The 27,116-nt window shown below is 48.3% G+C and overlaps 13 protein-coding genes across 13 annotated transcripts; 6 read left to right on the top strand and 7 right to left on the bottom strand.

The window, feature by feature from the left end:
- Nucleotides 1–684: 684 nt before the first annotated feature.
- BX661DRAFT_185187 (uncharacterized protein) lies at nt 685–1,135 on the top strand (the record flags this gene model as incomplete). The annotated part of the gene is made up of 1 exon (XM_051536717.1): nt 685–1,135. A coding segment is annotated over exon 1 (179 nt), but the record flags the coding sequence as incomplete, so codon positions are not given.
- Nucleotides 992–1,813, top strand: BX661DRAFT_185189 (Alpha/Beta hydrolase protein). Its single transcript, XM_051536718.1, has one exon. The coding sequence runs from the start codon at nt 1,018–1,020 to the stop codon at nt 1,798–1,800; it is 783 nt and encodes a 260-aa protein (XP_051390443.1). The 5' UTR covers nt 992–1,017; the 3' UTR covers nt 1,801–1,813.
- Nucleotides 1,814–2,064: 251 nt separating this feature from the next.
- BX661DRAFT_185190 (uncharacterized protein) lies at nt 2,065–2,834 on the bottom strand (the record flags this gene model as incomplete). The annotated part of the gene is made up of 2 exons (XM_051536719.1): nt 2,065–2,490; nt 2,551–2,834. 2 exons carry the CDS (start codon nt 2,832–2,834, stop codon nt 2,112–2,114), a joined length of 663 nt encoding a protein of 220 aa, XP_051390444.1. The 3' UTR covers nt 2,065–2,111.
- A 3,036-nt stretch (nt 2,835–5,870) lies between these two features.
- BX661DRAFT_185194 (uncharacterized protein) lies at nt 5,871–7,951 on the bottom strand. The gene is made up of 3 exons (XM_051536720.1): nt 7,711–7,951; nt 6,627–7,644; nt 5,871–6,533 (listed from the first exon to the last, which is right to left on the bottom strand). The coding sequence occupies exons 1-3, from the start codon at nt 7,909–7,911 to the stop codon at nt 6,253–6,255; spliced, it is 1,500 nt and encodes a 499-aa protein (XP_051390445.1). The 5' UTR covers nt 7,912–7,951; the 3' UTR covers nt 5,871–6,252.
- An 86-nt stretch (nt 7,952–8,037) lies between these two features.
- BX661DRAFT_144567 (ribonuclease H-like domain-containing protein) lies at nt 8,038–8,343 on the bottom strand (the record flags this gene model as incomplete). Its single annotated transcript, XM_051533055.1, has 1 exon — nt 8,038–8,343. A coding segment is annotated over one exon (306 nt), but the record flags the coding sequence as incomplete, so codon positions are not given.
- A 673-nt stretch (nt 8,344–9,016) lies between these two features.
- On the bottom strand, nt 9,017–9,750 carry BX661DRAFT_185195 (Rhodanese-like domain-containing protein). Its single transcript, XM_051536721.1, has one exon. The coding sequence runs from the start codon at nt 9,575–9,577 to the stop codon at nt 9,122–9,124; it is 456 nt and encodes a 151-aa protein (XP_051390447.1). The 5' UTR covers nt 9,578–9,750; the 3' UTR covers nt 9,017–9,121.
- Nucleotides 9,751–9,942: 192 nt separating this feature from the next.
- On the top strand, nt 9,943–11,022 carry BX661DRAFT_42664 (uncharacterized protein). Its single transcript, XM_051539162.1, has one exon. It carries the CDS (start codon nt 10,020–10,022, stop codon nt 10,983–10,985), a length of 966 nt encoding a protein of 321 aa, XP_051390448.1. The 5' UTR covers nt 9,943–10,019; the 3' UTR covers nt 10,986–11,022.
- A 36-nt stretch (nt 11,023–11,058) lies between these two features.
- BX661DRAFT_144486 (PQ loop repeat-domain-containing protein) lies at nt 11,059–12,003 on the bottom strand (the record flags this gene model as incomplete). Its single annotated transcript, XM_051533052.1, has 2 exons — nt 11,059–11,380; nt 11,480–12,003. The coding sequence occupies 2 exons, from the start codon at nt 12,001–12,003 to the stop codon at nt 11,059–11,061; spliced, it is 846 nt and encodes a 281-aa protein (XP_051390449.1).
- A 5,197-nt stretch (nt 12,004–17,200) lies between these two features.
- On the top strand, nt 17,201–19,141 carry BX661DRAFT_144635 (kinase-like domain-containing protein; the record flags this gene model as incomplete). The annotated part of the gene is made up of 3 exons (XM_051533058.1): nt 17,201–17,329; nt 17,729–17,977; nt 18,176–19,141. 3 exons carry the CDS (start codon nt 17,201–17,203, stop codon nt 19,139–19,141), a joined length of 1,344 nt encoding a protein of 447 aa, XP_051390450.1.
- A 561-nt stretch (nt 19,142–19,702) lies between these two features.
- On the top strand, nt 19,703–20,740 carry BX661DRAFT_172253 (ras GTPase; the record flags this gene model as incomplete). The annotated part of the gene is made up of 3 exons (XM_051533765.1): nt 19,703–19,757; nt 19,867–20,006; nt 20,357–20,740. 3 exons carry the CDS (start codon nt 19,703–19,705, stop codon nt 20,738–20,740), a joined length of 579 nt encoding a protein of 192 aa, XP_051390451.1.
- A 116-nt stretch (nt 20,741–20,856) lies between these two features.
- BX661DRAFT_185201 (uncharacterized protein) lies at nt 20,857–22,356 on the bottom strand. The gene has a single exon (XM_051536722.1). It carries the CDS (start codon nt 22,199–22,201, stop codon nt 20,897–20,899), a length of 1,305 nt encoding a protein of 434 aa, XP_051390452.1. The 5' UTR covers nt 22,202–22,356; the 3' UTR covers nt 20,857–20,896.
- BX661DRAFT_185203 (Alg9-like mannosyltransferase family-domain-containing protein) lies at nt 22,357–24,918 on the bottom strand. The gene has a single exon (XM_051536723.1). The coding sequence runs from the start codon at nt 24,776–24,778 to the stop codon at nt 22,703–22,705; it is 2,076 nt and encodes a 691-aa protein (XP_051390453.1). The 5' UTR covers nt 24,779–24,918; the 3' UTR covers nt 22,357–22,702.
- A 539-nt stretch (nt 24,919–25,457) lies between these two features.
- Nucleotides 25,458–26,485, top strand: BX661DRAFT_225668 (uncharacterized protein; the record flags this gene model as incomplete). The annotated part of the gene is made up of 2 exons (XM_051538945.1): nt 25,458–25,692; nt 26,434–26,485. The coding sequence occupies exons 1-2, from the start codon at nt 25,532–25,534 to the stop codon at nt 26,483–26,485; spliced, it is 213 nt and encodes a 70-aa protein (XP_051390454.1). The 5' UTR covers nt 25,458–25,531.
- Nucleotides 26,486–27,116: the final 631 nt, after the last annotated feature.

Below are 27,116 nucleotides of genomic sequence, written 5' to 3' on the forward strand. Positions count from 1 at the left end.
AGTGTTTTTCTAGTGCCTAAGGCTATAAGGCGGCTTGGAGACTCAGACCGGCAATCCGAGCAGAAGCCTGCAAACTTAACCAGATAATTGCACCAACTCAGAGCACCGGATGTCGCGTTGGGTTTATTCATTCTAAATACAAAGCTATGCAGTGTTTATGAATGAACCTGTTTTTAGCTTGACAATAACAGTTGCGGAAATTGATGCAATTTCGCGATGAATCAATAGAATATTCCTTTTCGATTGTGTATGTCCGTGCGGTGCACCTGGTGCCCCTCAAACATCATAGTTGTGTTTTTACATATATACTGAGCCACTTCCACTATCAGAATGGGTTTTCCTCAGTTTTTTTAGCACATTCTTATATTCCTCTTACCAGCATTTCTTTTGACTGCCACCTAATTATCACACCTGTTATCTTTGGACTGGCTTTACAACGTTATTTTAGTTTTCAGCATCCACATTTATTAGTTTTTTTACTGCTGCGACCTTTTCCAACGTACATTTTTAACAAATATTATTTTTTACTTTTACTTTTAATTGTTTATTATAATGGGCGCAGCACTATCGATCAGTAACGTTGCGGGTTCTCACTCGCTTCCCCATTTTTTGCAAAAGCGTCCTCGCTCGTCAGCCAAGCATTTTGCTGTACAACTCATTGCCTGTGACACCGCTCCGCCTACAGATGGCGACAAAGTTTTGGTGGCCAATGTGATCAGAGCAAACTGTCCATCACTAGTCAGTGCCAAGGGTGAACGCATGATTCCTACGCCTTTCATGTTAGATGGAGGAACGCAGACCATATATTCCGTACTCCAATCCCGCAAGCGCGACAAACATACCAATGTCGAATACGACCGCGAAACTCTTACTATGCATGACGGTGGCATGGTGTCTCTTGACTGGTATCCCAAAAAACCGGTACAAACAATTATTAAGCCTGACGAGTCGTCTACAAGCACCAGCAGCACTATCGATGCTTGCTCATCACCGATAGTTGTAATACTTCCAGGATCAATGGGTTCAAGCAAGGAGTACTATATTCGTAATTTGGCCAAATCACTTCACACTCGCGGCCCAAATAAATGCCATGTTGTTGTGCTTAACCACCGCGGATGCAACCGTACTCCAGTAACTTCTGCGCGTTTGCACAGCTTTGACTATACTGGAGATTTGCAGGAAGCTGTTGTTCACTTGTCTACGCTTTACCCTAGTGCACCGCTGGCTGCTGTTGGGTTTTCACTTGGCGGAAACATTCTGACAAAATACCTGGGGGAGCAAGGTGAAAACTGCAAGCTGACAGCTGCTACAACAATCTGCTGCCCGTACGACGTAACCAAGCTGTATGCAAGACTAAATGAGCCCAGACTATTTAACAAGCATGTGTTGCAGCCAAGCCTGTCAAGTGCGGCAAGAAGCTTTATTAGGAAGCACGCTGATGCAATTCAAAATGCCCCGGACGAATACGATATTGATACCCTCCTTAAAGCCAAGAATGTTACGGAAATTGACACCATGCTCACTTCGCGCATTTCAGGATTTGATTCTTGTGAGCAGTATTACCGCGAGTCATCCAGTGGTCCATACGTGCCAAAAATTGCGACGCCGCTCTTGGCGATTAACAGCAAGGATGACCCGATGGTTACAGTTGATGCTATTCCAATGGAGGCTTTCAAAAACAATCCCAACACTGCGTTAATTCTCGTTGGCAATGGTGGCCATCTGGGCTTTTTTACTGGTATTATTCCAAAGATTTGGTATATTGACCCAGTAATTCAGTTTTTCACTGCTTACCTTTAAAATGAATACTTGCTCATTTTAATACAAATATCAAATCTCATAGTATTTTAACATTCTATGTTTATATTGCATTTTACTTTAAATATTAATTAGTGTGGAAGCAAAGTACCTGCTAAAATTTTTGCCATTGACATTGCTCAAGTAAATTATTATTTTTCGACTTTATCAGGTGGCTACCTAGTTCTATGCGCCTTGACTAACCTTAAAATGTATACTATCAAAGATTATTATTAAGACTAATTTGTTGAACATAATTGGTTAAACATATTTTTGGGGTTACATAAATAAAACTAATAATAAAATTAGAGCAGTTAACGCTCGGATTGGTTGTAATAGTCTAGGTGCCTGATGTGAGCGGCGCTCAGCTTGAGCGGCGGCATGGCAGCAGCATCGGGGACTGAAATCGGTGCGTACAGCCGCAACTCATCGAGTGCTACAATGCAGTGGTCAGGACAATCAGTCAGGATTTGCCCCTGACATAGACCATCTCCAATTGAAATCCGAATGGCCCGTTCACTTGAAGCGTCCACATTCAGAGACGAGGTTTTCTTGGAAGACAGGACAAAGTTGGCGTAAGCAGTGTCTCTGGAGCCAAAATGCTTTAGTGCGCAAATTTTACTACCTGGCTCATAGAAGGAGCCGGCATTCGTGTAGCAAGCCGTACTCATTGACACCAGCATGCTGCGTTTGCTGTAAGAGTCTGTCAGGACAATATGGTCGGCCAAAAGTGACTTTGTATCGACCTAGCACTCCTTCTGCAGTCCATCCTTGCGCAGCTTGGGCATCCACATGTGTAGGTAGCGATTCCGATCAAATATGCACTTGTAGATGGGCTTGCCCATGATAAGCCACCACAGAGAGTTGGCTGCAAAATGGTTGGTCGACGTAATCAGTATGCGCAGAGTATAGTTTACTAAGTACATCGGGTTTATGTAATTCACGATTTTCGAGATGAGAAGACCGACAAGAATTATTGCGCACGTGGCCATCATCTCGTGGGCCTTGTTGAACGAGCTCTTGATGTTGCGAACCATCCAATATGTAATGGCTACCATGGACCCGCTCACCTAGAGAAAAGCAAAAAACAAAGTAAGAAAATTTTGGCGATAAGTACAGATGTCGAGTTTTGGAATATACTCAGTCGCCATAGATGGCTTGATAAATTGTGAGTTCAGCCCAACGCCAAGTGCACACAGCCAGTAGATGGCAAACGGCAAGTAAAGGCCCAGCTCGTGGAACGGCCTGTGCAAGTAAAATACACGGTACAGTCCGTATGCCCTAAATGCGGTCAGAGAGCACATGCCGCCCGCACCAATGATAACCCGCATCCACAGGCCAAACGCCTTGCAGTTGGGCATAAGCATGCCAGCGACAGACATGCGTATCTGACTGCAGGTTGCTGGCAAACCACACAACAGAAACAACAATGATCAGTCCCATGACTATGACATTTTTGGACTTGATTGGCGCGTAGTTCCGATTCCACAGCATGTACACAACCGCTAAAAATTGAACAAATAGACTATCAAAATGACAATCAGCATGATCATGTCGGCCATGCCTCGCGGATCCAACTTTGGTTCCATTTCCTCAGCGTTCTTTTGGCGTTGCAGCTCACTCTCAGTCAAAGTAAAAAACAGTTGGTTGCCCATTGTTTAAAAATAAATGTTAAATATGTTCAGTGGTCGAGTTTTTTGATAGGAATGTGTTTGGTAGCAGGATAAAGCGTAGAAATCTAAATTTGTAAAATAAAGTGTAATTAATTAGTGATGCTGTGTAAATAATAAAAGACCTTAATAATATTAGTAGGGTATCCTTAAATAATATAAAGTAAAAGAAACTGAGGATACACATTGCATTTTTAACAATAAGGGAGTACCGCGTGCTTATATATGTATACAAATTTGAGCTTGTGTGCTGTCTTGCACACTGGTATTTGAAACTCTGTCAAAAAATTATTCGCTGTCGCTGTCAACACACGTACAGTTTTTTGTTTTCTCAAAAAAAGCAACATTATTATTCAGCAGCACACATTTTTTTAATACTTTATTTTTTGTATTTATTTTTTATAGTATTGCGCTAATAAGTGCAGCATATCGCTAGCAGCTTTCCATGTTTACTTCCTTTATGCACATGAAACATTAATTATGCATATATTTAGAAATTGGAGATAGGAGAGTTCTCTGTGTTATCATGGAATTGCCAGTGTTTGTAATGTCTCCATAGACAATATTTGGAGGAACAAATTGGACGGCATGTAGCAAACTAAAGCAAAACTAGTCAAAACAAAATAGATCGACGCGAGGTGCACATTTAGAGGATGCAATAAAGCAAGCAGCGAACCATCTAGCAATGCAATTAGCCCATGTGCATAGTGGGATACTACTGGGCCGGCTATCAATTCAAAATTATTGTTTATCTGGTACAATTTTTTAGTACAGCTTATTAAGAATGGTATTAATGTTGATGTCTCGGTTGAAATGTGCGAGTTTCTGCCCATGTTGATCCCAATAGCCTGTCGATCTGGATCCTCACAGGGTTCCCATTTCATGATAGATATAAAAACATCACATTCTAAATATAAATTCAGGAGTAATTGTGCAAATTGGTTTATTTTTAAAAATGCACCAAAACTATTGTTATTTTGGAATGTTGCCATGTATTTTTATTAGGTTATGCGAGTGGCGGAATATACACAACATATGTGCAATGGTGTTCGATAACAAATATCAGCGGGTTTTCAATAAAAAAACTGTGTCGTGCTCTATAAAAATGTGGGTCTAAATCGATATATTCAAGTCTTAAAAATTACTTACTTAACTGAAAAAGGGGGCAGCGCTGTGTGGGCAGCGCTGTAAACATCATGGTATTCCTTGATGTCAGCCAGCAATAACAGAAATGTGTATAGTGGCCATGATGGCGATCTTGATTCTTGAAAAGGGAAGATAGTGGCTTGAAATGTGTGTTGGGCACCACAAACTGCAGATCGCAGATTTAAACGACCGGAACATCCCAATTTAAGATTCGTCATGTTTTGCTTTTTGTGCTGCTAATTTAATATCAATTTATAAACTTGGGTAGTCCAAGTGACTTGCACAAATGGACAGGATAGAGTATACAAAATATGTGCATGATTAAATTGTAAAGGCACTGTTGTGATTTTTGTGCTAATTTCCGACAGATCCAGCACTGCCAAGTCGGATTTACTTGGGAATATCTTTTTTTGCAGTGCACTTTGTCTGGAAACCAAATAATTGGTAGGAAGCAGGTGTGTCAAAAGTGCGCCTTCAATGAGCTGTGAATTTACTACTTTATTTTGAAATCAGAAACTGCTCTGACATCTGTGCATGTCGCTGTTTGTGGCCTTTTGTATTGTCAATTTTGATCCCACTCAAAATAAAGCGTCTAATTGCTTGTTTACCTTGCAAATGGCGTGTATCTTTCTTTAAACGCATTGTTTTCTATCTAACTTGTTATTCATAATAAAAAGACAGCTTTGATAACAGTTTGAACGGTTCTTCGAGTTTGGGTTGCCAGTATCTCTGCAAAATGAGCAATGTCAAATATTTTATTGAATTAAATCTGAAGACGCTTAAATGAATAGAAATGTTTGTAAGCACATTGCCTATGGCTTTTGGTTCCTATAAGGCTTGAAGCGTAGTTCCCGTCAAATCTTCCGCCGCCGAGAGAGTTCACATATGCTGTCAGTTTTTCAATCTCTTCTGGAGTCCAATTGCTGCTGTACATGTAGGATTCCCTCATATTAATCGCTGTTTTTAATGTGTTTGCTGGAACATCAAGCTGCGTTGCGACCTCTTTCAATATGGCCTTGCCCTGTGTTATGCGGTTGGTGATCTCCACGATATCAGCACTCGCTATCCTTGCTTTGTAAACTGGATGATGATATAATCTGTCACTAAGACACTGATGACTAGAATTACAATTGAACTGTAGCTCCTCTCTGACCATTCGGCGAACTTGGTATACGGGGTATTTGTCAATATACTTGTCGACAAGGTCTGTAATCTGCTGCTTGGCTTGTTCAGATATCGGCGGGCTTCTCTGATTGCTTGGCGATTTAACAAATATATAACGCACACTTTATTTATTAATAAGCGGAGATAAACGGTTGGCAATATTTTCAAACGAAAGCCCCTGTTCACGCAGAGATTTGGCCTGTGCAATCCGCGCGTCTGTCCACCGGAACCTCCCATGCAACAGCTCGTGCATTCTGATGCAGTCTTCAATTCGGATCCACATAAAATTGGAGACAGCTTTAAAGTTGGTTGGCAGCGGCTTTGGATAGTTCGACTCGATAAACCCAGACATGCGGTTGGCCATGTCCCAAGAGAATGTGTCCATGTTATATGCCCAACTAGCCTTGCCTTCGTCGAATTGGCTGAGCTCCAGGCACTCGAGCTCGCTGAGCCCTGTTGCGCTGCTGACTCGCGCCTAGTCGACCTCTCCCAGAGATAATTGCTGCTGCTGCACCTCACGAGTCACACTGTCGGCTTTAGATGGCTGTGATTCTGACAGAGCTGCCGCCTCCTTTATTGATTGTAATGCTTGGTAGTGCATGTAGCAGCTATTAACAGGACGACAAAGAGCCTCGCTGATAATATCCCAATCAATGGCGCCCTTCCTTTTAAACGTATCAACCATCAGCAAGAGTCGTCTGTCACCGTTGCTGGTCCATTTTTCATTCTTGTATTCGTTATTCTTGCCCAGCACACCTAAATGACAAATATAAATGTAAATATTTAAATCAGTAGCATGTGGCAAAACAGACATAAAACACATGTGCAGCAATATTTGGAGCAACTTACCTTTGCTCCGAATATAATTCATTTTATTGCCACATTGTATGGGCATTCTGGTCCCGATGTACCGCGAAGTCTCTGTTGTGCCCATCCCCTTGTCCATGCAAATTCTCAGCTTTTGCAGCTCACTGTCGGTCCACTGGTCAGAAAGATCAACGTGGCTGTACTTGATCCAGCTGTGCTGTGCGCGTCCAGGAAATGTGCCCAGCTCGTTGTCAATCCGTGCCCAGTCCTCGCCATGCTTGCTGACCATCTGCCTCAGCTTAACCATATCGCTCAGACAGAATGTTAAATGTTTGGCAGGTGCCAATAATTTGGAACATATGTTCCTAATGTTTTTCAGTGGTTTGTCTGGGAACTCGCGCTGTACCATTACCGCCAGTGTTTTAGTGTCGATAGAGTGGCGATGCTCCCATATGATATCCTTAATCCACTGTCGTTCGGCCTTGGCCCACTGCACAGCCTTCACGTCGTTTTTCTTCGATGTGTCTTGTCGGCTCACGTATTGAGAATACGAGCTAGCCAAGATTGTGTATGACAAAAAGTATGGATACATCAGGTAAATAGCCTTCCAGCTTACTCCCTGAGTACGGTGTCTGTTGAGATCATCAATCAATTTTGCTGTTATGCGAGGGTGCTGCCAAAAATCGAATGCCTTGAAGCAACCAGAGTCATTGGTGTTCATGTACACGTCTGCTAAAACCCAGTCGCCAGTTGCCTTTTCGCCAAAGTGGTCTGCAACAAACTGAGTCAATACTTTGCGGTTATCGACAGTCCATCTGTGAGGGATGGGCATGGCGCGTGGCTGAATTGAAGACTGTGTCAAGTCAAACAGCCGCAGGCAGTCAATGAGCGGCAAGCCAAACTCAGTGGCCAGCGCCTCCCAGTTGCACCGGGCAGTGGCTGCGTCAAAGAATCTGTTAGCCGCTGCCTCAGTAATCTGCTTTCTTAGCTCTAGTCTTTTTTGGACCTCAGCATCGGCTTGCGCCAGGATCTGCTGGAGTCTGTCTGCGCCCAGGTGGTACTTGTTTGCCAGAATGTGTCAGGGGATCGTCGAGTCTATAGCCTGGATCTCGCGGATATGCTGTACAATCTCGCTCTTGCGCTCGGGCGTCAGTTCAATCGAGGGCACAGCGGCGTACTGCCTGACACTGATGGCTGAGCGCTGGAGATAGGATAATGACACCGCGAGTGAGTGTTTGGCTGGTTTATTAAAGAGGCGGGCGGTTGCTGGCAGCAGCGGCAATAGCAGCAGCGCGCGCATTGGCTTCGAATGACACACAGCCAGCATGAATTAGAAAAATAATAATAAAAATTGAATTGAGCTGCAAATGCAAAAAAAAGAAAAAGCAGAAAAGAAAGCTGAAAGAATGCACTGATAAAATGAAATCAGAAAAAGGCAGTCGTCGAATTGTTGCTACTGCATTGAGAAAACCGCGCAGGAAAATTCCTCCTTTTGAAAATCCCCGAAATAGTGCTGTTGCGCACCAAGAATAGCCAACCGGTCGGCCTGCTCGTTTCCCTCGATTCCCTGGTGACCGCGGACATGTGTGAACTCCACAGCCTCCTGCAATTTCTTAATCAAGCTCCGGCCCTTCAGGATCAAATCCTTGTTCTGCACTGGCTGGCCACCGGTGGTCCTCCAGCCGCTGCGCTGCCATTTGTTCCCCCACTCGATCAAGCTCTTCCAACTATATTCTGAGTCCATATGGATATGGATATTCCATTCTGGGATAACCCATGGGCATACATATTATTGTTTCTCTCGATGGACTTGTTGATAGCAGTCAGCTCAAAGCGCTGGTTAGTCTGATGTGACCTGTTGAGAAACCCAGATACGTTTAGCGAGCTGGCATCGTCAGTTTAAACCACAGTGTTGCGACCGTAGTCGCCAGCAGCGCGATGAGGAGCAGCACTTGGGCGCTAGTATACATTGCCCGACGATCTGCATGAGCCTGATGAGCGTTTAACACCACCACCGTATTTGCTGTATCTTCTTGAAATTAATTTAAAAAGAGAAAACTATGTTGATAGTCAAAAAATGAGTACTAAAGAAATACTTGATGGTTTTTTGTGGAAAAATGAAGCGGTTTTGGACATCTCGGGAGGTTGTCCTGGTACTTATTCCTTTGTGAAGCTGAATCCCCTCGCTAATTTTGCAAATTTTGTATTTGGAAATTAAATAGGTTCGTTTCTCATACCAATCCTCGGTTTGAATAATATGCCCCAATACATTGGATGTTGACACTAAATTATAGCAAATACACCACAAAAAATATTGATTGTAAGCCGATTGTTCATACCAAATATTTGATGGTTTTATTTTGGCGATTAATAATGTGAGATTTGAAGGAGAAAAAGGCGTCTTATTACAAGAGATTGCCTCTCTTTTCAAAAACAGGGTCACATGCGCACAAAATACAATTTATTTGTCTAAAAAATCAAAGTCCATAAACTTTTTCTATTTAAAAAAATGGGTGTATTGTGTGTGTAGTGCTCGTTCAATCCTTAGTAGTCTTCTTGTTCGAGTACTCGGACCAACCGGGTCTGTAAATATAAAGGTTTTCTTTATAGTCCTTAGCAGCAAATATATCGGCAGCCTTAGCAGCTCTGCCGCCCACCTGGCAGTGAACAACCACGCCCTTGTCCTGTGCCTCGGGACTGGGCAGGACAAAGTTATACTTTGCAGTAAAGTCCTCTGGCGACAGTTCCAGGGCGCTGTTGAGCTCGGGCAGGGGGACATTGTGGGCGTTGGGGATATGACCTCCTTCGAATTCGCCCGGGTTGCGCACATCGATGATGGTCATCTCGCGGCCATTGAAGGGGTTTCCATCAGAAACATTCTTGATTTCGTCGAAAACGAGTTCAGGGACGCTGCTGGACATGCTTGGTAAGAATACGGCTTTGAGGACGCGGATAATGATATAAGCTATGGCAATGTAGAGGGCAATATTCATAAGTAAAAGACAGGAGTACTTTTATTAGCAATGGATTGATAAATGAGAATAGGAGAGAATAGGAGAGAATAGGAGAGGATAAGGAAATAACAAAGGAAGTGCTGACAAAAGCCACTGTTTGTAATCTAATCTATTACCACCCGGGAAAAGGATAGGGGGGTGGAAAGGGGGAGGGGATTGGGCAAACTGATAGCAAAATTCGTGGCCTAGATCGCATTGGTTTAAAATGGCCCCAGTGGATCAATCTCTATGTTCAAGTAATTTCGTAGCTGTTGATCTTGATCAAAAACGCAAGTATCCGAGCATGTAAAGAAAAATAAACAAAACCCCAAAATGGAGATGGTGCACCCTTGTTTTTATATATATATATATAATTTTTTTTTGCATTCCACTTCAATTATTGCCATTATAAATTTAAACACCCTTCTATACAAGACAAAAAATGACAAGGACAGAGGAGTCAGAGTACGAGAGACAGCGCTTGGAGAACATCCGAGAAAACCAAGAGCTGCTGCGATCCCTAAACTTGGCCAGCGAGACACCAGCGGTAGCCAAAGTGGTAAACAAGGGCAGGGCGCAGCCACGAGCCAAGCGCAGCACTAGCAGCAATAGTGTCCGCAGCAGCAGCAGTGGCAGCACGGCAAAGAATCCTGCCGGCATCAAAGGCGAGGACAGCAGCAGCGACAGTGACGCCGCAAAGGGCGAGAAAGACGATGCCGATGAAGACTACGGGCCGGCGACCAAACGGAGGCGAGGCACGGTACAGCCTACCCGGCAGTCTCGGCGATTGCGTGGAGAGAGTGCCGGCGAAATCACCGTGGCTGAGGCTGAGGCGGTTGAAACTGGCGACTTTAGCGGGCTGCTACAGACGGGCGAGGAGCGGTTTGGCAGCGTAGTGGCCCAGGAGGCGGTGCGCGTATCCGGGCATTATAGCGGGTGGGTCGAGCCTGGCGTGATGGGGCGGTTGGGTATTCTCGGCAACGCAGCCGAGGCGTGGGAGAGCGAGGGCGGCGGCAAGTTTTCCTTTGCCGATCCGCTGGGCACGGGCAAGAAGATCCACAAGCGGATGACTGGCGGCCAGTCCGTCGCGCGCTTTGTGGCAGCGAAGTTGCTGCGCAAGAACCCCAACTCGTACTTTTACCGCCATACTGAGCCTGGCGTCGAGCAGTGGACGGGCGAGTGGACGGAGAACGAGCGGCTGGAGTTCGTGCGTGTTGCTCGCGAATTTGGCTGCGGCGATAAATGGGGCCTGTTTTCGACGTATCTTCCGCATCGTGTCGGCTACCAATGCAGCAACTACTACCGCCAGTACGTGATCCCGTCCGGCTGGGTCATTGATGACAACTACCGCATCGACAGCGCTGGCAACGCCGTGTATGTGGGCAGCCACCGGCGCAGCGCACGCTGACAAGGCAAGGTGCTTTGCTTCGTTGTGCATGATTTGTTTTGCATTAATAATTTAGAAAACCCACCAAGAGCCCTCAGTGCTTGTAAATCTGGAATTGGTACAGTATGACTACCTGGATAGCGCAGGGGATCAGAGATCCGAGCAGCCACGGCACATAGGGAGCTAGGTACTGCGGGTCCAGGGACACGACCATGATGGCCAGCGCATACGTGGTGTTGCCCAGGAGCGACAGCAAGAACAGCCACATCGACAGGCCCTCGCAACTCTTGCGCCTGTAGTTCTGTACTACCTGCGGCACATACGACGCAATGTACACGATGGCTGACAACATCCCCATGGCCTGCGCCACGGTCTGGGCCGCCGACTTCTCGCTATTGCTAATGATGCTTCTGCTTCTGCTTCTGCTGCCGCCGTAGTCATTGCCATCGGACTCGACCGGCAAAACGGTAAATGCAAGTACCATGACCAGCAGACACCCTATGGCCGCTAGCGACAGGACGACAGCCAATACGTCGCTCAGCTGTATCCTCGAGTACCACACTCCTCGCGGCATAATTTCGTCGGCCAATGCTTGCCGCGAGCCACCCAATCCGGCCGCTTCGTCAGTCTGTCTGCCAGAATACTCGCGATTATCACCCTGCGCACCGGCGCCCAGCAGCTGCTCCTCCTCTTCACGGCTCTGCTCTTTAGCGACCAAGTGGGTCTTGTACACTATGCGGTAGTAGATTGTCTGGCTAAGCATCGTAAGGTCGACACACAGAAAGTATGAGCCAATGAGTATGGTAGACAGAACCAGCCCCTGCAAAAGGGCGCCGGCGATGTTGAAAATGTCGCCGAACACCCAGGCCATCATCATCAACAGGCTGACTCCTTCGCCGCTCCTGCGCCTGTAGTTGAGCCGGATCTGGGGCAGCATCACAACCATCCAGCTTGCCAGGGATATGTAGCCGATGGCATTTGACAGCACCTCCCTAGAGGTCTCTGCTGCTATTAGCGACACTGCTGGCGCTATGAACATGGGTCGGTATTTGGGTAGTCAGTCGGTGGATGTAATAAGCAGGTGGATATGGAATGAATGATGATATTCAAAGATCCAAAAAAATAATTCTTGAATAAAGATAAAAAAATAAAAAAAGTGGTAAGCCAAAGAACATAGAACGAAACCAAAGAGCATAAGACGTAATTTTGCGTCTATATTTTTTTGACTGTATCAGGATTCCAATGCGGCTTGAAGCAGTCAATTGAGTTGGTTGCAGTCACGACCATAGAGCGCTGCTTTTACGCAATAGTGCAGTGTGAGCCTTGTTGCAATAAAAAAAAGGAAAGAGGCATTCCATTGTGTTGGAGCTCAATCCGATTGGCCACTTTGTAATCGCAACTGAAATAGGATAAGATTTTAACTTAAAAATATTTTATTAGGTTGCCTTATCTTTTCTTCTGCTGCTCTGTCTGCATGACCGTCTGTCTGCCTGCCCGTCCTTTTTCACTTTTACTGCTCAAAAAGGAAGGCGGAAAAAAGCGGTTGATTAAAAAGAAAGAAAACGTTATATTTTTGGTACGCCCTTTGACTTTTCGTCGAACTTTTTCTTGCCCCTTCTTTTTTTCGTCCCTTTTTGATTTTCACACTTTTTTTTTATTTCATATTGTTTGGTTAATTTTTCACTCTTCATTTTTTTGGATGATTTGAGCAGAGCGGGGGGCCATTGTATTTTTTTGTTTTGTTAAACATGTTTTTGAGCAAACAACAATAATAATAATAATTTTCCCTTTTATGCTTTGCCTTTAATTCCACTCAATTCCACCCTATATTGTTTTTTCTTTTTAATACTCTTTTTTAATTTCTTCTAATTTCCTCTATATACTTGCATTTACCTTTCTGTTAAATGGATGGGCAGTCGAGTAAACGGGACGTACAAAGCAACAATTCCGGCGACACAGGCCCGGTGTCAGCGCCAGTGTCATATACTTCGAGTTTGAATTTTCCTGGCGCTACTCCAGCTGCTCAGACGTTCAATTTGTCTTCAATCAGCATTCCGGTGGATGCTGGGGGCAACCCACTACCCTGGTCCAGAGACTCGGTAGTCCAGTGGGCCCAACAAAACGGGTTTTCGAAATTCATCCCCGCATTTATACGTAAGTTGACTTATGAAAACACTATTAAGCACCTTGTGGACGATTTTGTATAGCTTGCTACGTTTCAATGCGTGACTGACTTGGCTGTTTGTACAACGTGTTTTTCATTGGGTTTTGATTCCCGTGTAGAGTACGGAATTGAGGGATATAGGTTTTATACGCTCAAGCTTGAGGAGATACGCGAGATGAAAATACCTGGCGTCACAATGCAGGATCTCATTCAGCTCAACGCTGCCATATACAGGCTGAACGTGGCGTGCGCGTCGCCAGCCAACCGCAGCCACATGACAGGAACTCTCAGAGCAAAGCAGCAGCAGCAGCAGCAAAAACGAAAACAGCAACAACAACATCCGCCGGCGCCGGAAAAATCTCTGTCAGACACTGTATTGGGCCTAACCTCAATGGCCCAGCAATTTTCTTTACCGGGGTCGTTATCATCGGCAGCCAGCAATTCGCAGATACTCAGTCAGCCTCTGCAGCCCTTGCGTCCACCGCGTCCATCGTGGACTGTGCGCCGCGATGATCTGCAGCCCACGTATGCGCGCCAGCAGGTTCAATTGACGACCAATGGAATGGTGGCGGTGCCCAGGGTCCGCCCGACACCGGCGCCGCTTCCGCCATTGCTGGCGCCGCAGCATCAGCCTCCAGTAATATCCGCCGCTGGAGCTGCAGTGAGGCCGCTGGATCCGGCTCAACAGCTGCTCAACACCCAGAAGGAGGCATGTACTGTGCATCCAGTCCCGTTTTCCATAAACACCGGGTTGTTGCCAGTGTCTGATCAACAGCAGCAGCAGCAGCAGGCTTTGTCGCGGCAATGGGCCTCGCAGCAACGTACTGGCAGCGGTGCTTCTCCGCAGTCACCCTACCGTGATGGCCAGAACTCGGCAGACCGCGCATTACGATACGCCGGGTCGTCGACGTACCGCAGTCGCAACAGCGCCCATGTGGATTTCGACGAATTGCATCTCGTGCGGCCGGCCCAGTTGACGTGGTCCCCAACGCCTCAGCAGCAGCAGCGATCTACTGGACCGCGCGCCCAGCAGCAGTCTGTGGTGTCGCGGAGGCGAAGCGCAGTGATTGAGGTGTTTGACGACCTATTGATCACGCCAGAGCCTGTTGCGCAGGAGCACCCGGCATTGGCAGGTCCCACCGCCGTTACAACCGGCCGAGGCCCCCCGCTGGCGGGCCAGCAAAGACCTCATCCGCCTCCCCCTTCTCCAGGGACAGACAGCCTGTCGTCAATGACGCTGCCCGCGCGGTACCACGGAACCAATCATCCGCACTCGCCCTACTACGCCCACGGCACTTCTACTGCCACAGCATCGTTCAACTACAGACCTAGCACCGCGCCGACATCCAACCCAACAGCACCGCGCTCTGCACGTCCGCACGAGCCCATAAGAGATGCGGGACTGGCCACCACCGGAGGTAAGCACAACCAAACGCACCCATCGCGCACCTCAGCCGCGCAAATGCGAAGCCGTCGCGGTATCGGGGGCATGTTTTTCGATACCGCGCCTTTGAAGAAGAAGAGCTCGGTGGCGCGCAATCGCCGCATCTCACTATCCCCTGTGCTCAGCGCGCTTCAGCCTGGTAACTACCATATAGCCAACCTGCTCGATGGTCATATGGACGAGTCCTCGGACGATTCGTCGACGGGTCACCGAAACCTTTCGCCGAGTGCGCCCGTTGTCAGCAGGCCGCAGACTGCGCCTCAGCGTGCTGACGCTGTTGCTTCAGTATCCTTGGCAGCTCAGAGTGCTCTGCCTGCGGCAATCAATACGGCGCTGCTGAAGCGTGAGCTGGGGGTCTCTGCGCCATGTGATACAGGCGATTCAACCGTTACTCCGCTGTCTGTTGTCAATGTGCTTCCTGGCATTGACAGCTCGACCACGTCACCGAGTCATACGAGCTGGGACAGTCGGGCAAGTGACTCTGGGTTTCGGAATTTTGCAGACCATGCGCAGACACAGGAACCTCTGGAGGATTTTTCGTCTGAGCCGATACGGGAGAAAACGGCCATTTTCGATGCTGAGAGTATTGCCAGCGATCAGGAGTGCGTTGCGGCGGATAATAATGACGATGTGGTTCTTGACCTGATCGAGCATGCGGCGCTGATTGAAGAGGCCTTGTATCGCAACACCAAGTCAATGGATTTCTGGGATGCTGAGAATGTGGACGACAGATCACCGTCACCTATTATATTTGATGCTGAGGAAATCGACGGCGAGTCGGATGGTACGCTGGATATTTTTGATGCTGAGGAAGTTGGCGATGGGGACGATAATGCGTCGTCTGTACATATTGACGCGTACGAGACCGAGTCGATATTTAGCATGGGAGATTACCAGAAAGACCAGCCCTTGGAGCAACCGGCTCTGGAGCAAATATCTTTAGAGGCACCTTTGGAGCATCAGCAGCAACAGGTTGTGGATCAACCAAGCGTGGAAAAAGACGATGATCCTGCTTTGGCTGCGGTCGCAGTGGTGCAGCCGATGGCCTTCAAGGATGTTAACGAATCAGACTTGTCGGCGACTCTTTCTCCACAGCAGCCAAGGATGGCGGCAACATTCAAGGTTAAGGGTGTGCGGCACGTGCTGTCCTACGGCGCGGATTTCGACAAGACGGCGGCAACCTTGCTTTCGTCCATCAAATCCGATATAGCACGGAAGGCAGCAGCGGTCACAGGGAGCGGTTCCGGTGGTGGCGGCGGCGGCGGCAGCAGCAGCAGCAACTCTGGCGCTGTTGGTGGTGTCAATAGCAGTGGTAGCGGCGGTGGGAAGCCCATTCCCAGCGTGGCTAGCATTGCTGCAGCCATCGAGCACCACCAGAAGAAGCAGAAGAAGCCAGACGAGCCGGCACCCGTCCCCATACTGGAGCAGCTTCATCCTAAGCATACGAGCCGGTTCTCTGGGCTATTCGGCTTTGGGCCGAGGTCGCAGAAACACGCGTTGTCAATGCCGATGCCGATGCCGACACCAGACCTGCCGCCGCCAGCGCCCTCAAAGGATCCGCTAAAGGTCCACACCGGAGGGGTGGCCGGCCTACGCGTGGTCACTGATTTCCACAGCCTGCGGGGAAGCCCAGCGCAGCAGGCTAACGACACCCCATCATCTGATGGCAAGAAAAGCGCATCGCCCTCAGCGCTGCACAAGCGCTGGCGCGTGCCCTTCAGGACAGCCAAGCCAAACGCTTCTGGCGGTGATATGGGGACTGCATCCGCGGCAATGTCGAATGCTGCGGAGTGTGGTAACAACGAGGGCGAGTTAGGATTGCTTTTGACGCCACGGTCGGCCGCGCGCCGCAGCAGGTACCGCGCTGGTACGACCAGCGACATTGAGTCGCCGCAGGGCACGGCTACGCTGTTAGCAACGGTGTTTGGCGAAAGACCCAGCAGCATGGTTGAGAGTGGTAGCAGTGGCAGTGGAAGTGGCAGCAGCCAGAGCACGCCTGTTGGGAGGTTTGGGCAAATTCAGGCTCCTGGGTTTTCGCAGACGCGATCACCCAGGATACTACAAGGCGGCACGCTGCCACTTCCTGTGAGAGTGCGGTTTCAGGGCACTGTGCACGATGGCGGCGGTTCAGCATCGGGATCGGATTCCGAGGCTGTATCGGCAATGCCCTTTGGTCGAGCAGCATATGCTCCTCCAATGAGCACACCCGAAATCTGGCCGTTGACGGCTGGGTCGGAGTCTGACGGGCGATCCTTTGTCACTGCTAGTCCTGGCATATTGACAGCGCAGCCCGAAAGTCATCTGGGCACTCCCAAGTCTATTGAGAAGGCCAATTCGTGGACACTGATGTTTTTCAACAAGGAGTTTGTTGTTGAGCCTCCGTCGACACCGGCCACTTTGGTCAATGAATCATCCGCGGAACCAACTACTAATGAGCCGGCTGTTGATGAGCCAACAGAGGACGACGAGCTGTGGGGCGGGCGCGCGCCCTCGATGACCCTGGACGATGACCTCGAGGCCGCCGACATTCGCGCCGATTTCGCCGAACAGCACAACGACGAGGACGATGCCAAGTCGGTTTCCAGCTCCATACGCACGCTTCCAAGCACCATGCGGTTTACAAGGGGCATGCGGGCAATTCTCCTTGAGAGAAGGCCATCGCAGAATGTCAGGGGCAGACCCACAGCAGATGCCATTGGCGAGAAACTCGATGAGTACTTTCCGGACCATGATTTGGACAAGCCCATTGTGCAGTCTGTCGTGCTTGGAGATAATGGACTGCTGATGCCCAATCATCAGTACCACATTATCCTCGACGAGGAGGAGGCCAATGCCGCGGCGGCGGCAAATGCAGCAGCAGTAGCTGTGACTGATGCCGAGAGTAGCTTTGCAGACCAGCCTTGGCAGCGGCAGCAGCAGCAATTCCAACAGCAGCAGGAGTATCAGCAATATCAGGAGGAAGAACTTCAGCACCCAAGGCCGTCGGAGGACATTTTGTTGGAAAGTAGCGGAGAGTTAGCTGGTGTCGGTGTCGGACGGCGGAAGAGCGTGCGCATGCTGGTTCAGGAGACCAGACAGCAGCGCAAGCGGCAGCAGAGATCGCGCTATCAGCAGCCGGGGCGCCTGCAGGATATTGCAGCGCCGTTGCCCTTCGAGACAATGCTTGAAACCACCGGCCCTGTGCTAAGCAGCCTTCCGATGCCGGTGCCGGTGCCGGTGCCGGTGCCGGTGCCGGTGCCGCTGCCCAGCATCGTCAGCAGCATCGAGCTGTCCTCAGCGCCGACGCAGCAGCAGCCACCGCCAATACTGCGGCGCAAATCGACAAAGCTCTGGGGCTGTATTCCCGAGGAGATCCGGCCGCGCGAGCAGTACCAGCAGCCGCTGTCGGCCAATAACAACGAGATTGTCAGGCGCGCCCTGTCCCTGCTACGCAGGCCCGAGTCTGACCCACAAGCAGAGAAAGCCATTGTAGAGGCAGCGATAAAGTCGGGCGATGGCAGCAGCATTGGGTCGACGCGAGCGCACTTTGTCTACGAGCGCGCGCGGCAGCAGCAGCAGCAGCAGCACGGGTCGGAGCAGCACGGGGCGGGGCAGACCGGGCAGGATGCATTGGCAAAGGTCAAACTGCAGCCAATCACGATCCAGTGGATCAAGGGCAAGCTGATTGGCAAGGGATCATTTGGGCATGTCCATGTGGCGATCAACGCGGCAACGGGCGAGGTCATCGCGGTGAAGCAAATCCGGCTGCCAAAGTCGCTGTGCGCGGCCAAGAGCGGGGCGCAGAAGGGCCGCAACGCGGGGCAGTTGGAGGAGGCGATCCGCATGATGTACACCGAGGTCGAGCTGCTGAAGGACCTGGACCACGAGAACATCGTGCAGCTGCTCGGGTTCGAAGTAGTCAGCGATGTCATCAGCATGTTCCTCGAGTACGTGTCGGGCGGCACGGTGCATTCTTTGGTGCAGCAGCACGGGCCGCTGCCGGAGTCCGTTGTCCACTCGTTCCTGCGGCAGATCGTCGCCGGGCTCGGGTACCTGCATGACCGCGGCATCCTGCACCGCGACATCAAGGGTGCCAACATCCTCGTTGACGAGACCGGCACGTGCAAGATTTCCGACTTTGGCATTTCGCGCAAGGCTGACCACAGCAGTCTGGCGGCGATTTTTGGCGGCTCCGAGCAGCCGGCCGCCCGTGGGCGCATCATTGGGACCGTGCCGTTTATGGCGCCCGAGGTTGCACGTGCGTCACGGTACACGGCAGCGGCGGACATCTGGTCGCTCGGCTGCGTTGTTGTGCAGATGTGGTCTGGGCGGCAGCCTTGGGACGAGCTGCAGGAGCCGCAGGTGTTTTTCAAGCTGGGCAGGGGCGAGGCGCCGCCAATCCCCGATGATCTGACCGAGGCCGGTTTAGAGTTTTGCAAAAACTGCTTCGCTGCCGATCCCCTGCAGCGATGGCCAGCCGACGAGCTTGCGCAGCTGTCATTTGCCCAGGTTGCCAGGGATTACGAATACCCCTACTATACTGCTGCGGCCGCGAGCTCATCGACGCATAATTCCGGGTACTGGCAGTAGAGCAAGATAATTCTTTTTTTGCAAGCGCTGGTTTTGTGAGAATCAGGGCTTCATGTGACCTTTCTTTTGGGCCCCTTTTTGCGCTTCTTCTGCTTTGGCTTTGGCCCTCTACTCTATCTTTTGAGCCAATGAAAAGGCACACCAAGGAAAAAAGACGAAAGAATCGGTTCTGGTTGATTTTATTTTTTTTCCTCCTTCGCCACAAAGGCAAGAGAAAAGGGAAATGCCAGGATTGCCAAGCAAAGAAAAGAAAAGAAAAGAAATCTGTGTCTGAAAATGCGACAAAAAAAACTAATAGTGAAAAATATTTTTTTTTTTCCTTGGTCATGTTGGTTTATCTCTCTTCTCTTCTCTTTGTTAAATTTACTCATTCACTCACTTTTTTATTTTCACTTACATTCACACACTCACACACACTCACACATTCACTTTTACTTTTCACTCATACATTCATACGATTTTTTTGCCTCTTGTTTTTTTTATTATTACATTTCAATTTTCAACTTTTTTATTTCTTGCTTGTTTTTTTTTCCCAAAGCAGTTTTAAAAACAAAACAAAAAATGACTGCGAATCGTCTGGACAGAAACGTCGTGGTACTGGGCGGCATGGGAGTTGGTAAGAAGACCGTAGTAGCTGTGGGCCTCTTTTTGTGTGTCGTCCTTATTCGTCTCTTTCTTTTATCTTTGTCTCTAAAATATGTAACTTTTTTAAAATTGTTTTTTAGGAAAGAGCACGGCTATTCAGAGGTTCCTGAACAACGAGTTTAGCGACACGCATTACCCAACAGTCAGCGGCACGTATAACAAAAAGATTGTTATTAACGATAAGGAATACAGCCTAACCATTACCGATACCGCTGGACAGGTAAGCTACACGAAATGAGATGATTTCAATATGTTGTCATTCGTCGCTCGGCATCACTATCATTTTTTTGTTTGCTGAATTGGGACGACGTATTGCCTTCTCTAAATGATGCAGTTTTCATTTCATTCACAAGTACACACACACACAGGGAGAGGTGTTTTTTTTGCTTTTTATTGTTTCATATCATTCGGCATTCCGTGATTGTTGCCCTCTCACATGATGCTGTGTCGAAATTTTTTCCATTTGTAATCATAATACAGCCCAGCTGATCCAAACAAGCACGCAATTTTGAAGTATAAACATTAAAATAAATTTTACACTTCTTTAATTTTTAATGTTTTTTTTTGTAGGATGAGACTTCAATCTTGGACCCGACGTTCGCTGGGTCAACGGACGTCTACGTGATTGCATTCTCCGTGGCGTACCGTAAAAGCTACGACATCGCACAAGTTATCCGCGACAAAATCTTGGATATCTCTGGTGTGGAGTCTGTGGCAATGGTGCTTGTGGGGAATAAGAGTGATCTGAAGGAGGAGCGGCAGGTATCTAATAGCGAAGCGAAGGAGCTAGCGCTCAAGTATAAATGCCCTTATATCGAGACTTCCGCAAAGGAGAATTCCAATATCGAAGAGATGTTTGTCAAGTCAGTCAAGATCGCTAATAAGGCCAGGGGTGATGAGGAGGAGGATGGAGCGGGCGCAGATGGAGACAAATCAATGTGTATAGTCATGTAAAAGCTGAGGTTTTTCTTTTAAATGGGTGGATTTATAAGGAATATATATATATATACTTTTTTATTTAAAAATAAGGGAATTGAATTGAATTGAATTGAATTGAATTGAATTGAATTGAATTGAATTGAATTGAATTGAATTGAATTGAATTGAAACTTAGTCCATACTTGCGTAGTTGTATTCGGGGTCAGCAGCAGGTGCCGGAGCGTTTTCGATCAACAGGCGCACAATATCGGTCAGGCTAACGAGCCCACAGACGGTATCGTCAAAGGCGCCGGCGTAATGCGGCGGGGCAATCGGCACAGTCTGCGATGATCCACTACTAACCGAAGCCCTGCGACCCCTGGGCCGCGCGGGGAAAGCATCCAAAGCAGATTCAGGGGTCGTAGCCTCCATGTTGGCCAGCGGTAGGTCCACCGCCGAGTGATTGGCAGACCCGGGCTCTGTGATCCAAACACGGTGGGCACCGGTGGCCACCAGCTTGCTCAGCGCATACCTGAGCGTCGCCTCGGGACGCACGGAGAAGACGGCGGCGCGGTCCTTTCCGTCATGCATGCCCTGGATGAACCGCACAGCCTGGACAAGCTCCATGCAGGTGGCATTGACCAGGGCCTTATCCCTAGCAAGGTACTTGACGTCGGCAATAGACAGATTGCCGAGGATACAGCCGGCATCGCTAACGAGGGCAATGGACGACACGTGGTTTTGCTCCAATAGACTAAGGGCCTGGATCACCGGCGTCGTGGGCTTGGCCACAATGACATCACGGGTGACAAGCCCTAGGGACCGCAGCGACCGATCCAGAAGCCGGTCTTCGCTCTCGCTGATCATCGGCGCAGCATCGGTGTGATTGGGTGCGTGTTGGGGCACACAGTTCTCGAAGAAGTAGCGGACAATACGCGTCTGCGAGAGAATCCCGCGGATCGTGCGCTCGCTCTCCATCACCGCCACCCGGTGAGTACCCTTGGCGAAGACACCGGCGATTTGCGCAACTGTAGTTTCGGGCAACACTGAGTAAAACGGGTTGACATGGGACATATCGGATACTCTCCCGACTCTCTCGCCTACACTATTCTTGCGTGCCACAGCCCTGAACATCGGACTGCTAGTCTCCGATCTCATTACCAGTGGCGATGACGGCTGCCGGCGGTGTCCGTTAGATGATGGTGGTGGTGAGGGCGTTGAGGTGCTGCTGCCGGCGCGTTTGGCCAGGATGTATGAGGCGAGATCGTGGAGATCAAACATCCCGACGTATGTCTGGCTTTGCGAGTCGTAGAGAGGCACAGATTGGATGCTGTGCTTGATCAGCGTGTCGCAGGCCTCCTCGATGCTAGCCTCGGAGTCAACCTGGATAACCTGCTGGTTTTCTACCAGCTCGTGCGCTTGCACGGTGAGCCAGTGCCTTGTAGCGCCCAGTCCTGGATGAGAAGAGACGGGGTTGAATTGTTTGTCAGTGTCCATTTACAGTATATTATTTTTTGAATATCTACAGGGAAAAAGAAAAAAGTGTGTTGTGTTTGTGAAATTGCTAAAGATAAGAGCGAAAATAATGGTAATATTGTTTTTCGGAAGATAGTTTAGTTTTTGGTATGTTTGTGCACCCCCCCCCCCCCCCCAGTCGAAGACTAAGACTTTAAATGCAACCAACAATAATTGGCAATGCAATGTGTGCAGAATCCAGGACAAGGGGGAGAGAGGGGGTCTGGTTCAAATGTCTCCTTAAATATTCTGGGCCCGTGCGAACAAAGTAAAAAAATTCCGCTTTTATCGCCGGCCGATCCAATGCTTCGATCTTATCGAACGGCTTTTTGTACGTCACGCGCCTGCCGCTCCCATCATACAGACAAAAAGGCAATTCCTACAAGAGAACCAACACCAACACACCCAGTGTCTCGCTAATTAGTCCCCATAAGGGAAGGGGTGTGTTGTTTGGTACGCGTTCGGTGATTTCTAATTTTTCATTTAATTTCCATCCAATCCAACACCAGCGCCTCGCTCGTATACGCACATCTTGCCCCACGCCTGCCACCTGCCACTACCGCTGAAAAGCTCCAACAGCCGGACGACCTTCTTTGGAATATACAGTACACGAGCGAGCAACATGCTATTCTCAGCGTCCAAAATCGGCAAGCAATACAGCGACCTCCAACCACCACCACCAGCCTCCTCCTCTTCTCCAAGCACACTCTGCGGCGGCGCGCGGTGCGGATACTCCGTATTGACAAAATAATCGCACGCTGAGGAATCCACCACGTGCGATGGCTCCCAGAGATTCAACGCGTTAAAGTCATTGCGCACCGCGGAGGTCGATGCCTGGACAGACCCGCTCTGGGCAACAGGGGTGAAGGACCCAGGCAGGTGGCCGTCAAATCCAGACTGGGTGAACTCCAGGCGGTACCCGGCGGGCAGCCAGTACGACGACGGGAACCGGTACCAGTCCTTGCCCAAGCACAAGACCCGGGTAGGCCCGTTGCCGCCCAGGGTATCCTGTGTGTCCCGGGTGCGAGCGCCAAACAGCGTTTTGATTGATGGGCCCAGCGGCAGCAATGGCAGCGGCGTCGGCGATTTCTCGATCGCAGGCAGGCTGGCAAAGACCCGCGTTGGCGCCGAGTAGTACTGACCCAGCGCCGCCATCCGCAGGACACCCAACGCCGTAGCGCAGAGCATCAGCGCCAGACCGAGCCGGTCAACCCAGCGACGCACACCACCCCTGTGCAGCAGCTCAGTGAGCCATGCAGCCAGCGGATGCAGGAGACTGAGCGACACTGCGGCGCTGAAACACAAGTGCGGGTAGACCACTGTCAGGAATCGCTCCTCCTTATGCGGCTGCAGAGAAAACACCAGCAGTGCAAGATTAAACGGCAAAATGCGGTATAACAGCAGCCGGTGGCTAGTGTGTAGTTGCGCGACTGCTTGCTGCTGCTGCGCGCTGGAAGCTTGGCCGCGCCGGGTGGACAGCCAGAGTACAATACGGTAGGCCAGCCAGAGCGGCAAGCTGGCCAGCGCCAGGATCATTACGATGTTGGCATTAACCAGCCCGTTTTTAATGTAAAAGTACCATGGCTCCGTCCCATAAAGCTCCGACCCAGGACCACCGCCAAGCACGTTGTACGCCACCTGGTTCCACGCCGCCACCACCGTGTGCCCGTAATACTGTGAGTCCACAAGCACCATTGCGCCGAGCGCCAAGGCCGAAACCGCAGCGCCAGTCAACACCAACACAGCAATGCGCTTGAGCCGCCACCACACGCCAACATTACAGGTACTGCCGCTCTCCATAATCTCCTCGATGAAAAACGGCGCCGCAGCCACAGCCGCATACGGCCACCCGCACGCCGACGCAACAACAAATGCACTGATAGCAGGCAGAGTCCTCCTCACCCATGCGCGCTCCCCCCTGCGCTGCATGGCAGCCGCAGACCCGAGCGCAGTAAAGTACATGGCAAACGACGATGGCAGCAGTGCCACAGCAGCGTGAAACATCCCTGCCATGCCAAACAACGCCAGCGCCGTCACCCGCGCAACCCTCTGATCTCCAAACTTCCCGACACCTCGGACAAACGCTGCCTCGCAGGCTGCTGACACCAGAGCAAGCACAATCCGCAACCCATAGTACACTTGGCCCTTGCTCCTAAATCCGAGCACCAGGTGCAGCAGCCATACTGGCGCGCGGTAGAGCTCCAGGAACCCGTATGACCGCAGCGCGAACTGTGGTGCGTACTCCCACGTCTGCATGCCCTGCCCAAACTGCAAAAAATGCAGTGGCTCCCAGTAGTTGAACACCTCGTCACAGTCTTGGATCGGCGAGCTCAGCGCCCCGCTTATGCGGATCAAGGAAAAAAGCCGGAAAAGCAGGTTAAAAGACGGGAGGAATTCATCCGATACTTGTGCTGCTCGTGTACTGGGTGTTTGGGATTGATCGGATGCGTGGAGCTTGGTCGTTTCGGTAGACGCTGTTTTTTTTTGCGCCTTGCGAGATAGCTTGAGCGTACGCTTTTCAGCTCGCTCTTGTTTCAAACTACGCCTCTGATGCAACATTTTCCTGTTCTGTTGTTGCTGCTGCTGATATAATTTTTTGTTATAATCGCTGCTTGCTTCCGATACCTTTGTCAATTTTGCATCTAAATTCAAAAAGAAAAGCAAATAATAAAGCAAAAGTTAAAAAAAATTGAATTTTGAAGAAAAAAAATGCGACAATAAAAATAGACCGTTTTTTTATCTTTGGACCATACGTGTTTTTTTCGGCTTGTTGTGTAGTTTGTAATCAGATATAGAACCCCGTTGATCGTCCGATTTGATCAGCCAATGTAAAAACCAGTCTGTGTATATGGTATGCTTGTTTTTGCTTATATTGAAATGTAATAAAAAAAGTTTTACTCTTACAATGCACGTATACCTGGAGATCTCTATTTAATTAATATATACCGTGAATTTATTATTTGAATTACCACATCTTTTGATATTTTAGTATTTTGCCCTTTATGCAATTATTGATCGTTAGGATTTTAATAATGCAGTGTTTCTATTGTGCCAATCCAAATACTATTTTAAATAGGCTATCAAAACTTTATTTACTAATTGTTTCAATAGAAAAATTACCTGGTTGAAATTTACCATAGAAATGTTAACCGGATTAAATAAATAGAAATTCTTGTTCACAGCATATAAAAGCAATACAAAATGTTAAATAAAAAACTCAACCACCAAAAAAATTTATATTTTATTACTCCACAACTACTTTACATATATATCACACACAAACATACTTAGTTTTATACCTCGATTTATAAAATGTGTGATTTCGTACCTGTAATTCTTGCCTACGGCATTGACGCCAACGGGTACTCATTAGGCGAGCGCAAAGTCAAAGTCGAAACTTACGAAATGACCATTGGCGAGTTTAAAAAACGAGTGGCCGCTGCCTTTGACGTGCCATGGGACAGAGTATCTCTGTATAGTTACCCACAGGATCATCAATTAAACGACAACGAAACAATGATTTATTATAAAATGTTTATGAACGATGTCATCCAACTTTTCTATCATACTCGATGATGGACTTTATAGTTCAATACTTTGATATATTACTAGTTTAATTAATATGTTTGTCAGGGGTCTATTTTTCTTGCGACAATATCGAGAGAGAAAACCCAAGAAATATAATTAATATAATTGACTACACGTGCCGAGGAGGGGGCTTATGACCGGAAAAAATACATTTCTGACCATTGTTTACAAATAACGACTACAACTTCTTTTGTTCGCATGATAGCTGCATATTTTTTGTACAAGTAAGCCACCAGAATTGATTAGGAAGATAACAGGCAACTATATTTTCCATTTACCTTTCCTCCCTTATTCAATTTCATCTTGCCATTTTGTCTATTAACCTCTAGTTGTTTATTTGTTTTTTACTTGCTCCTCCGTAATTTTTCAAAACAACAACAGTCCTTCATATTGCATTTGTTGAACCAAGTCACAATGGGCAAGAAAACTTTTTTTATAAACATTGTCTGGGTATTTATCAACGATGGTAGAGTAAATGAAAAGTACTGTAACATGGAGATCGGCTCTTACTGGCCAATCTGGCTGATCAAAGAGGAGTTGGAGAATATCTATAACATATCCACTGAAAACACAATCTTCCGGGACAGTATTACCTGGCAGTACTTTTGTGACAATAGGCTGTGCAGCTACTACGGGTTGCACAAGGGCCAGCGCCTTGAGCTTATTCCTGAGTACTGAAAAGTGCTTGGAGTTGTTTTTTATTTAGGTGTCTATGTTGGCTTTTGATAATTAAATAAATTACTTGATTAATGTAAAAAAAGTTGCGAATAACTATTAGCAAGCAATCCCTTCCAAACCTCCCTTTGTTTAAAATCTACAGACAGCGCTTTTTAGCTAAAAAAAAATCCACTCGCTACCTGTATTCCTACATATCCGCGCCTTGCTGTGACGCTCTAGACTCCTCTACTCATTTGTCAGAGCCGATATTTTTCCATTTCATTTTACCATTTTCCTTATCTGCCTAAACAGTCCCTACACTTCCAATCCTTTCTCTCTCTTAATATCTCTCCTGCACACAAATGGGTAAATTAAAATGTTAATATGTGGACCAGTAAAAAACATTACATATAGATTCCGATAAGCATAAAGTGCTAGCGAATGACGAATAGGATGCGAGATGTCTTTAATTTAAATGCAAGTTTGCCCTTTGCCTCCCCCTTGTTATCATAACAGTGTCATGGGGGCAATCCTGCCAACACACATTTTCTTTCAATGTCCAAAAAGGGGGAAATGTCCTCAATGTGATGATTCAGATTTTTTGCAAGCCTTCGGACACATCATGTCGGAAACTCAGACAATACTAGAAAAT

Source organism: Kickxella alabastrina, assembly GCF_025024165.1.
Source record: "Kickxella alabastrina strain RSA 675 chromosome Unknown BX661scaffold_17, whole genome shotgun sequence".
In the NCBI taxonomy this organism is placed as follows: domain Eukaryota; kingdom Fungi; phylum Kickxellomycota; class Kickxellomycetes; order Kickxellales; family Kickxellaceae; genus Kickxella; species Kickxella alabastrina.